Below are 12,472 nucleotides of genomic sequence, written 5' to 3'. Positions count from 1 at the left end.
AATGCCACCACAAAAAATAGGCTTCTTAAAAACTTTGCTCTAAGTTATTTTTAGTACTTTTCCCCACACAAGATGCTACTGTTTTGTTCATTTAATGTCTTCAATTCTGTAAGTTCTATAGGTTACAAGATGACGTTTCAAAAATGGACATAACTCTTTCTGACTACATACAATTATTAAAGACATAAATATAACATAATACAATATATAATTTTTCATTTGCACTACTTGAAGTCAGCAAGGAAATTATTTGGTAACTCAGTGCATCAAATACTAGCTGTACTTCAGAGAGTTGAAAAAATATTAGTATAAACTCAGTGTTATTTCCCTAAATACAGTAATTACTACCATGTCAACAGAGCATCATTAAGGGTTCATCCCTTCACAGATGTTCAAACAACATGTGGTTAAAATGTAGCACATATATCAGAGCAGCTGACAACATGATACAACCAAGCCAGTATTTATTATCAACACTCAAGGGGAACCAACACTTGTTCTTTGTTTAGCCTCCTCTATACAGATGCTGAATATTTGTAAGTGTTCCTCTCTTACTGAAGATGTGTTTAAAACAAGGAAGAACACTAAGTGCAGATGTGAAGTAAAATCCAAGAGCATCAGACATCCCATTAAACCAAACAGTGCTGCACGGGGAGTGGCTGGTGCTTCTGCTGTTCACGTCCTCTGCAGGCATCCCCACGCTCTGGAGATGTCACACACAAAACACTTCTCTGAAAGATAACAACTTTCTTCTGCTCTAAGCTGCAATCATGATATATTGATGTTGCTATCATCACAAATCTGGCACTAGAAGAAAAATAAAAGGCTTTACCTATCCTTGCCTGCCATACATCTGAGTGTCCACTTCACTTATGCAGCTTTGAAAACACAGGTTCCTCCCCCTTCTGGCCCTCTTACTTAAGAGACACAATTCAATCCACTTTTACAAATACAGATCTGAAATAAGCCATTAGAAGCAGATGGATGGACAAACAGCCATGAAGGCTATATCTGAACAGCAGGTAAAAAGGTCCTGTTCACAAAATAGAGTTACAAGGGGAACAGAAACCTAAAAAAGCAATGCAGAAAATCAACGTGCCTTACCCATAGGTCTGTTTCTGTCCCTGAGGTCCCTGTGATTGGGGTGTCTGTATGAGTCCCTGTAGTGGTGGGCAATGGCCATATCATCCAAACGATAATGCTGAGGTGGAGGTGGGGTGGGATGAGGCAGACCATTGGGCTGATAAGATAAGCCATTATTTGGACTGTACCGCTGGCCTGGGCTAATAGTGCAGGGCCGCTTGCTTGGATGCTCTGAGTGCAAAGGCTCTCTGTCAAAGCCATTTTCTTTGGTTCTGAAAAACAAAGCAAAGGAACTTTAATTCACTTAGTGAACAGAACTTGGGAACATGCACCCCCACCTACACATGCAGCTTGAGGAACTAAAGTTTGTTCTTTCACTTTGCTCCAAGTGTGTGGTGTTGCAGAACATTTCATAACACTGCTGATTTGAAACATACAAAGAATTCATTCACCTTGTCTAACCATCCCTGTAACTTGAGAAATACTAGAGGGGTGAGCCTTCTGATGGAGCCACTTAACGAGGGCCTGGAGAGCAAACAGCCTTTGCTGAGATCATTGGCTGATGGGGTGGATACATATGCAATTGCACAGGTGAAACAATCAACTGATACATGAAGCTAGAGACCAAGAAATTCCTATTTTCTGTAGTGCTATAGCTTACAGTGATTAGGAGAAATCTGCAGTTCAAGAAATGTTTTTTTCCCAAGAGGATACCAGACAGTCTAGCAGTGCATGTCAGTGTGCTAAAGCTCAGCATGCCATGAACTCCCATCAAGATAGGTGTGACACTGAGACTTTGGGGTAGAATTGACTTTAGATGATGAGAAATGCATCCTTCAGACAGTTTTGCACCACCTGGGCTATTCCGGTCAAAGGTGCTATGACTATCATTAATTTTGCAGGAAGATGAGATTAGACTCAAGTCCTCAGTAACGTTCAGAATTTCCCACTCCATTACTCTTAGACAGGGGTTTTATGCTCAGGCAACTTGGAAGAGCTACTGAGGGTTTCTTATGTTCTAGCTACACTTTAATTCAATTCAAAATCAGCTATTTCCAAAGCAGTCTCTACTGGACACCTCTGCTTGAGAACCTCGAACTCATACTGAACTAATTATCCATTAAAATTAAAAAAAAAAAAAAAAAAAAAAAAAAGACTAGAGAAACTTCAATGGGTTCACAACTGTTTTGTGGAAGTTTCATTTCACTGAAATATGGGGTTTTTTTACCATGTGAATAAAGAAAACCTACAAAATATTAGCCTTGATAAGAAAGTTTATTACGTATAAATATTGCATTGAAGTTTCAGTCCTCCCTCCAAAAACCTTTATTAAACTGCTGATAATACTCCAGCTTTTTTAAAAAAGAACTGGAAGAAATGGATGGCATAATGTATCATTCCTAGTAATAATACGATTTTTTGGCACTTTGAGAGAAAGGTAAATTTGAGCTAATTTTCTTGTTTGCCTCTTGTTAAAACCAACTGCTCTACAACAAACCTTCCACCAGGAAACAACCACCCTTGAGGGACTTTCTGGGGAAACAGTCAGTGTATTAAATGTCGCCCCTTGTAAATGGCAGGTTCACATTTACTGCCATTGAGAGGAAGGATGAAACCAAATCATTGTCAATATCCTCTGAGAGAGAAGATCAAACTAAGATCTTGTAACTAGCAGCAGGAAATTAAAAGATGGGCTTCACTGTTTTCAGGAGTGAAGCAATTTCTCAGAGACCTCACCAAAATTACTAATGCCAGAGAAGCTGCAGGTATATGTATTTTATTAAACTGTAACTTGGCAAAAAGGGGAGAATCTTTCACCAACACAGCAGGACATCTATTCTAATTTTGGGCGGATATAAAAGACATACTTTGCTAAAGTGGAGCGTGTACTTTGTTCCAAAAGAAATACAGCATGGCTGTGAAAACTCCTAACCAAGAAAACCTGAGGTCCATCACATATTTTTTATTACTTTTGGCATGATGTAACTGCTTGCAATAACTCTCAATAGGTGGTGATGTTTCTGACAGCTCTTCAAGACAAGTTTTGTATTTGGTTGCTGGTGTGTGTTTTCTTTGCACATATGTACTCAAACTCAGTATGCCAATCTTCCAGTTGTCAAAATACTATGCAATCAAAAGAAATGGACTTTCCTGTCTGTACAAGACAAGCTATTAATTCGCCTAAGTCCTTTAGTGCTACAGTTAGAATGTTCTTTAACTTAGATGAGTAAAAGTCAGAAACAGCAAACGATTAAATAACTCATTGACTTTTGATCACTCAGTGCAGGAAAAGTAAAGGCAGAAAACTGGGACAAGTGGGAATCCAGTTCTCCTTTTCTGCACCACAGCTTGATGTTAAAATCATATATTTTCATACGTAAGTATATATTTGCACCTTAATGTACAGGTATTTCTGTGTTTTTTAAGAATGCTTTGTACTTCATTACCTTAACTGCAATGTGCTGCTTTAGCTTGGAAAACACACCAGGCATATCCACTGAACTTTGACTAACACAGAAACTAACATGACTGCTGAAAACACATTTACCGAAATTAAAATAATGTTTTTGCTGTTATGCTGGGCAACAGCTGCCGTGTCTTTTCTGGGTGTTAAAATTTAATTCTAAAATTTGTTGTTATATTTTCTGCACTGACCAAATAAAACAGCTTAGCAGAATACCAGAACGAGACTGTACATAAACTCATTTTATGTTTCTGACCATATAAAATATATAGAAAAAAGGTAACAACTTAGAAAACCTCATCAGAACAGAAATCACTGCCATATTTACTATATCTGAATATATTGACTATAGTGATAAAAGACAAGGTACTGAAGAGTGCCTTAATTCAGATGCTCTGAATTCAACCTACTAGTCTGCTTCTCAGCACAGTCCTACTCATTCTTTTAGGTCTCACCCCCTCGGGGCAACAGCATTTCCCCAGGTGCCTGAGGAAGCATTCCTGTTTCCCAGTAACTGGCAGGCCCATGTGAATAGTAGTTCCAAATATAACACCGTCACAATTTTAATCTGTTTTCATCTGATTTTGCAAAGTAACCACAAGCTGTACAGTGAACATGTAGGAAACATAACTGACACTTACATTTTCCTTGATGTGCCTATAAATCAACACATTTGTTTGGAAAACTGGCAATATGATAGAGTCCTTCAGCTATAAACAAACAGGGGTCATTTTACTTGAAGCCATGATTTACTCAGATTAAAGACAGCAGAATAGACACTACTTTTTAGCCTGTACCCATTTAATAGAATTTATGTTGTTTGGAGGTTGTAATTTCAGTTTTAAATGATTGCAATTTATGGATAATTTCCTGTGTAGAAAATCTGACCATGCAAAACTGCCTTGGCTAGAAAATTAGGTTTCACCTGATCGAGAGTATTACACCAATTTCAAAGAACACTACAGTCAGCTTCAAGACTGAGACAAAGCTGTTTATCTACTATTTGTGCAAGATGCTTTGACTTAAACTGATTTCCACCAATAAAGGTTTGATGAACCAAACAAATGATAATGCTTTGCTGGAATAAAGTAGCTGTTTATAATACTGTGCTATGGAAAAGATTAATACTGCCTTGTTAGCAGTTCATATTATGAAAATTCTTTTAAAATTCCTCATATTTAGACATGGCATACAAGGAGCACAGCTGTAAGAGCTGTGAGCATCCTTCACCTTACTGAGATACTGAGGAGCCTCTTCAAATAAGATTTACCTAACAGTATTATCAAAGTTGGGCTCTGTGCCCAGGTACCTTCAACATGTATTTCTTGTCATAGGTTCCAAGTGTACTGCAACCACAGCACCACTTTCTAAAGTCACAATACAATCATGGCCACTTTTGTTTTCTTTTCACTCAAAAGAATGCTATTCTAACAGAAGTTTTTGCTATCCTATATCCACTTTGTAGGCAGCTGTCATAAATGTAGAGTCACTATATGACATGCTCACATGCCATCAGCCATTTCCAGCAAGCTCACAGGATTTGTGTAATTAGAACAAAGTTTTGTGTGGTTAATATATTTAAAATCATGTAATTTATAATTAAGCATTCATTCACCAAAATAAAAACTCACTGTGGTCCAAGTTGCTTTGCTTTACTACAGCAGAACGTAAACTCCAAAACTTGTAAACAAAATACAGTGAACACTTTGTTCATGACATGTCATGAACAAATTACCAAAATGTGTTGTCTCCTCAGGTGTCAGCTTTCCTCTCTTGCAGTGACTGATGGTTCCCAGTGTTATTACAGAAACAGATTGATCTTTTTAATGAGCTAGTTTAATAGACTCCAAAATCTCACCGTGGCTGCTCATCCGTGTCAGACCATATGCACCAAGAAAACATTCAGTAACACACGAAGCTCGGCTGTCAGATTGCTCTATAAAACCTCACATATAGTAGACTTAGATATGCAGATAAATAAACAGAACTGGAAAATGGATATGCAAAAAAGGTTCTGAAATTATAAGCAGAAAAAATTACTGTATGTGGATTTTCTTTAACAAAAAATCATGAGGCAGCTGTGGTTACATGTAACACATGTTCCACTTTCTTTGCCTAATCCTCTACTGTACTCTGCCCCTACTGGAATCAATGGTATGCAGTTACCCATGCCCAAATGAAAAATATAAATGTGTAAGTATATATATAACATACACATTATATACAATGCATGCATGTATATATATATATATATATTTACACACCTCTTCAATCAAAATTACTCCAACTGCATTTAGTTCTCCTGGAAAGATGTGGCCTTTGAGCAATTTTTTTTCATTTACGAGCCATGGAGTAAACCTTTTCTTAAAGTATGTCTGATATCTTCTGCTTTATTTTTAGTAGCATATTTGAAAATTACTTATATATCTACACAAAAGGTATATATATTTCCGATGTTTCCTTATGCTCCTCTGTAAACAATTAAAATAATTAATAGTGCAATGAGTATAAAGCCAGACAAGTATTTGGTTTCAATACTCACTCAGTGTAGGCATGTTCTGCCTCTGAGGACAGTTTTTTGTGGTTGACTTACTTAATCATAATTAAAAGGTATGCAGACTCCAATTCAGTAAATTTAAGAATCTTTCCAAAAGCATCTTGTTCTTTTTACTAAATCTGTTGTACAAATGTTCTTGAGTGCACAAGACAACTCCACTGAACTTGGCTCAGCAAACACTGCCACGTATTTTTTCTGTATAGCTTTTATTATAGTCATAGGCAATGGAGAAGTAGATGTGACTAACCAGTGACAGGGTTGCTTGACACTGAACAAAACCAACTTATTTTTTAAGCTCGAGGTACCATTCCAATGGGTGCACTGGGTGGTCTCTTTTCACGTGAGCATTTTGCATTACAGCAAATACTTGGAGAGTCAAAAAGAAAGGATGGGTTTTTCTGATACACCACTTCCCCAGAACTAAGGAGCTGAATTTCAGGCTGCAGTTGACAGAAATTGCCGCACCTTGGAGTTTGCAGGCCAGTGGGACACCCCACACTACATCCTCCCTGGACCCTGGGAATTCAAACACAGGCTCTTACCCACAACACTGGAAGTTAAACTGTCTACCCCTCACCCCAAAAGCTGCATTACTACCTGTGGAGGAACTGAAGGCTCCCCAAGTTGTTCACAGCCTAAGAGAGGCAGATGTCAGTTGTGAAACCAAAGGCACTTGATTTCACAAGCACAGACTTAGGAATTTCAAGACCACCTACCTATTTTAACTAAAAGGAAATGCTGAGAACAAAATTCGTAAACGAGACCCAAATCTTTCTAGGTCTGGGCCTCAGTTTTAATTAAAAGATGAAGGCTGACTTTAAAATCCAATATTCTTCTGACCTGCTGGTCCCTTTATGGGCTAATCTTATGTCCTTTTTGTTATAAAACCAATACAGGGTCTTTCCATTACAAAGTTCTTGTTCTGGTCTCTACCTGCATCATCCATTTTCTCCCTCACAAGCAGGACTGAAGATAACACAGGTGAGATTGTACTTACTACAAAATAACCAAAATTCAACACTGTCAAACAGGATCTCAAATAGAGGGAGCATTATTCCAAATGCTAAGGATGAAAAGCAAAGGAAATACTTTATTTTGCATTTTTCCTTTGTAGCCTTGTGGGAGATGTGAGTAATACTGCTCTCTACTAACAGGAAAAAAAAAGTGAGTTAGGGCTGTCAGGAAGGCACATCTCTCTTCTCCGCTGTATTCTGTCAAGCAATACCTCACTGGCTTATGAGATAATTTCATGTGCCTATCTCCTTGTAGGAAAAATGTTGTGTCTGCTACTGACACTGGAGTACAGCATGCTGACATTTAAGTTATTCACAAGATATTAAGAGGCCTTTTTAACAGATGTTTTGGTACACTACTCTGCAAAGACTGAGGATATACAGAACTGCCCCGAGGTGCTAAATTCCAGCTTTGGAAAAGTTATTTCATTGCACATAGTAAGAGAATACACATAAAATGTCCAAAAATTAATCATCTTTCTGGGGTGTAGAAATATGCTTGTGTTAACCCCAGCAGCTGCTTCAGTTTGGTCTACTTGTCCGGAAAAACTGGTGAAAAGAGGGTAGCTACACATAAAATGAGCTTTTCTGCTTGTACCTTAATTTTCTTGTCTATCCATAGTGATTTTTCTGAAACACAATCTCAGGCAAACTAATTTCAAATACTTTCACATCTTTTTCTATCTAATGGCTATGTAACTTTAAATTTTACTGTTCACTTCTGGCTATGAGAAGACCTAAAGTTTTACCGTGAGCTTTCAGACTTTGTTTTCTCTTTATTTCTGTCCCACTCAAGCCTGTTCCAACACAAAAATGTCACCTGTACAAAGTTACGAGGCTTCTTGACTTCACAAATCTTCATCTTTTTCATTTAAAGGATAACTAGGACACTTGCATACCTCAGGCATACAGGTAGCAGTATTTGGCAGAACAGCATAATAGAAGTTTTCCACACTATAAAACCCATGGCAAACAAATCACTGAAAAATACAATACTTGAATCTCCCAAAGGTAAAATGTAAATGCCAGTTGAATTTCTAACATTAGCATAGGAAGACAGTTAAAAGTAAATAACCACAAGAGCCATTTCCTTGTAACACTAAACAAAGAACTTTATTCCAAAAATTAAAAACTGTTCCATACCCCTAAAGCTACTGTACTTCACACACATGCATTTGCTTGCCCCTTTTCTGCATGGACTCTTCTCAGCTCAACAACAAAACAGGTTTCAGTGAACATTTCTCCTCTTTGAAAGAACTATCCTTATGCATATTCCATGTATGGTTTTGGAAATATGGCATAGCAGAAGGAATCAAAGCCGTGACTGTGCTCTGGGGTTTGCCTTATACTTCCCAATATAAATGCCTAGCGACTCTCCTCACATTTAATGCTGAGTTCAACAAAACGTCAAATGCAAAGGACTCACATATGGAGCTGGCATGATCTGCTGCTTGTCACTTCATGACAATACTGTGCACAAAACACTGCAGGACTGGCTGACCATTACTTCTGTGTGGATATGACCACAGTGTGTCCTCAGGTGACTGAATCAGTGTGTGCATGTATTACATTATATACACAGGAATACATATGAGTATGTAGTTCTCTCTCTATATATATGTGTAAGTATGTATACATAGACATGCATAAGCAGGGCCTGTTATGAAAAGGGCATGGGATAATGATTTTAAGCTAATAAGAGAGTAGATTCAGACTAGGTATAAGGGAAGAAATTTTTAATAAGGAAGGTGGTGAAACACTGGCACAGGTTGCCCAGAGAGGTGATAGATGCCCCATCTCTGAAAACATTCATGGTCAGGTTGGATCTGAAAGCAGGACAGGACCCGCACCCAGGGAACACTATCCAAGTATCCCCCCAACACCCACCTGCACGCTCCCCCCTGTGGTGGTGGAGCTCAGCATCTTGGACCCACAGACACTCTGGGCAGGGTATGAAAGGAGGGGTGGTGCTCACCTGTCTGGAGTTCGCCTCTTCCCGTTTTCGTTCACATCGAGAAGCAGCTCTGAGGAGTCAACAGGTGAGGTGGTGCTGGCATCCAGAAGCAGCTGTTCGTGCTGGGCGAGGTACTGGGCTGGGTTCTGCTTGGCTAGCCTTGCACAGTGCAGCAGCTCCCGCTGCAGCAGGGGCAGATTGGCCTGCAAGAGTGTAGCACATGTTAAGAGGGCAGCTTGCTACGAGGGCAGCTTGCAAACAGTTTCAAAAGAGATGAAGAAGAAAAATCAGAGGAAGCCTGCTCTAAGTTGAAACTGTTGCCATCATTCCCAGCTAGATTTGTTGAGGTTAGCTGCCGGAAAGCAGGCAGCCTCCAAAAGTGGCTATAGCTGTACTAAACATGCATGGGAGGATGGGACGTTACTGAAAATGTAAAAGAAAATTGTAAATGCTGTGAGAAAACCAGGTCTGAGTGCCACCCTTTTAAAGAGGGAAAAAACACTGTCTTGGCTGATTTTTTCTGCTTTCTTACTATATAAAACCTGATTTCCTATGGAGCAGCTGTTTTCAACAAGTGACAATCCTTCTTCAATATTTGTTTCCCATTCAGAATGCAGTTAGTACTCAGAAATTGTCTGAAACCAGGGGATCTGCAACTCTATAAGCTGCCTCAGTCACCATTCTTTGAGGGCCTTGGGGAGAACAGGATTGAGAATAGGATTGCCCTCAGCTTTCCCATTACACTTGCAGTTACACATTAAGATAGAGATTACAACAAAATCTCGCGTTCCAGAGCTTCGGTTAATCAGCTGGAGGGCTACAATCTTCCTCCTAGCCAGATGTAGCTTGAAGGATTTCTAACTGTTCTTTCATGGCCCCACTGGGACTTGGGTCGTGGCCTGGAGATTACCAGGACTCAGACAAAGAGAACTGAGAAAATGCTCATTGATCCCTGGGCAGCACATTTTGCCCATCTACTGGGGTCAGACTTAGTCATACTTTTTGCCAGAACAGGTGGAACTATATGTCCTTTCCCTCTGCAGAGATAGTTACACATCTTGGGAAACATCTTCCTTTCTTTGCAGCACATGCCAACATCGATCCTAAGAAAGGCCACTCATTTTTTACCTAATTATTTTTTGTACCACCAAGTGATGTGCCTTGACCTCTCTTGTTCCATGACTACTGCACAATTAATTTTTCACCTCAGAATTTTCAAGTATTGGATTAAATCTCATAACCACTAGGAACTGTATATAAGACAAAGAACTTCAGTAGCTTCCTTCGCTTTTGAAATACCTCCCACTTAAAAAATCCTAAAACAAACAAAACCAAAAATCCCTTATTTTTTTAAACAGGAAAATACTTTTGAAGTCAAAAATTTCTGAAAGTAATGTGCATGGAACCAAACAAAAAGCAGATGTTCTGAGAAGTTTTGAGCCCAGGATCTTGGTAAATTACTTTATTAGCATTATAACAATGGTAAATGCTCCAACACCTGTTGCTGTACCATAAGAGCAGAACCACTGCATCACAAAAAATGCCAGAAGAGAGTCAGTACATATGAAACTTATAACAGTGGAGAAAAAACTAGAAATTGCTATCAGTTATTCATCTCAGGATGGAAAGATGGTTGTGGAATATGGAAATTTTTTCAGACCTACCTAGAACAGAAATATTTTGTGAAAGAATCAAATATCTATTTTGTTTTGGTTATCAGAGAGAGAGAGACTGTGTCATGAACAGGGTTTTTCACTTGTTTTAATTCCACTGTTTCTTTAAAAAGCTGACACAGAATCCAAGTCAAGACACCCAACTACCTGAACTGCCTTGCATGGCAGAAAATGGTTGGAGAAGTTCACACATATTTACAAATAAATATCAGGAAGAAATAAAAGAATCAGATTTACTATTTGAATAGTGGTGCATACTTAAAAGATGTATCATCACATCTCAGCAGGCCTGTGAGGTAGAAATGTGAAGGCCCTACTTAGGAGGTGAGTAATGAAGGAAGAAACAACACATTTGTGTTCCCTATCCACTATCACAAACAAAAAAGCACCTTTTTAATATATAGATATTCCTAGAGACAACCAAATTTTGAACTGTTCAGCAAAAACTGTGATTTACTTGTTTTGCTTCTCCTAAAGAAATGTTCATTCTTGCTCTTTAACCATAAGCGTGAACATTTGCAGATAAACTTATCTAAATAGATTGAACAGATTTTGTTTGCACAGAACAAGCATGTACAGCTTTTAATAAGTTTATTAAACATGGATATACTCAGTTGCTTAATTTTTTAGAAGTTAATATAGAAAAGTATGATTGAAAACTGTGATTATAGAAAACTTATAATTTGGGTTTGTAATAGCATAAAGTAATATTTGGACAAACACTTAACTCGAAGTCAAGAAAAGCTGTATTTAAAAATTTATAGTTCAGCTCAAGTATTTTCAATCTGCTCAAAACATTATTCTAAACAATCTTTATTAAACCATATATTAATAAACAATTAGTTTGTTGGGAGAAAATTAATCAGGACCTCTCTCTAGGTAGGTCAAGTGTGCAGACTGCTTCTGGTCACCATGGCCCTGATACACAAGAACTAGTTTTTGGGAAGATGACAAGAACTAATTTTGAATGCAGAATGGAACATCAACATTCTCCCTACTGTGAGCAGGGAGAGATGAGACTCCCAAGGCAACTCAAGCGTACTCATAGAGACTGAAACCAACATGGCCTTGAACACAGAGGGTTGTGCAGAGATTCTGCTCTGACAGCAAAGGGAGTTCTCTACACCTGCAGCAGCACATTGCTACTGATGCCTATAGAGAGACTTCTGTACCTCTGCACATGAGAGATACAAGCCAGTTCTCAACCAGAAAAACACTGACTGCAAACAAACATGACATTACTGGCTTACACTACCCTAAATTGTTGCACTTCAGTGTCTGAAACATGCTCCACTCTTGTTTTGACTGGGCATTATATCCTTCAAGATTTAGACAGTATCTTCACCTCCTCCATCAGCAACATAAATATTCCAGTATTATAATTTAAATTGAAAAAGCTTCATTGGAACATAGTAATACATTAGGCTTTGATGTTTTTATCATTCCAAGTTTAAATAAATTATTACAGATGTATGAAAAAATAAAGATATAAATTAAGACAAATTTGTTCAGAGAGCCTGAGTAACTCAAAATATTTATACTGATGCTTAAAACAAATATGCACAGCACATCTATTGAAAAACAGTGTTGGCAGTACTGAACATGTACACCATGTACCACTTAAATTTAATAGATTAAATGCTGCTTGATATTAATATAGAAAATATGCACAAAAAGGCCAGTGAAGGTTTCTGCAGTTGAATGATCTTATCTTCCTCTGAACCAGAA

General features: G+C 38.2%; 1 protein-coding gene across 9 annotated transcripts in view; it reads right to left on the bottom strand.

Annotated features, from left to right (window-relative positions):
- The window catches only part of RUNX1T1 (RUNX1 translocation partner 1), a 114,616-nt gene that overhangs the window by 28,385 nt on the left and 73,759 nt on the right, over positions 1–12,472 (bottom strand). For all 9 annotated transcript variants that reach the window (XM_017730405.1, XM_017730410.1, XM_017730406.1 and 6 more), the window contains 2 exons: positions 9,093–9,274; positions 1,105–1,355 (listed from right to left, as the gene is read on the bottom strand). In XM_017730405.1, the coding sequence (XP_017585894.1) occupies positions 1,105–1,355; positions 9,093–9,274 (433 nt within the window). The remainder of the gene's footprint in view (positions 1–1,104; positions 1,356–9,092; positions 9,275–12,472) is intronic.

This window comes from Corvus brachyrhynchos, unplaced genomic scaffold (assembly GCF_000691975.1).
Source record: "Corvus brachyrhynchos isolate BGI_N302 unplaced genomic scaffold, ASM69197v1 scaffold302, whole genome shotgun sequence".
Classification (NCBI taxonomy): Eukaryota; Metazoa; Chordata; class Aves; order Passeriformes; family Corvidae; genus Corvus; species Corvus brachyrhynchos.
This window is presented reverse-complemented; position numbering and strand designations above follow the sequence as displayed.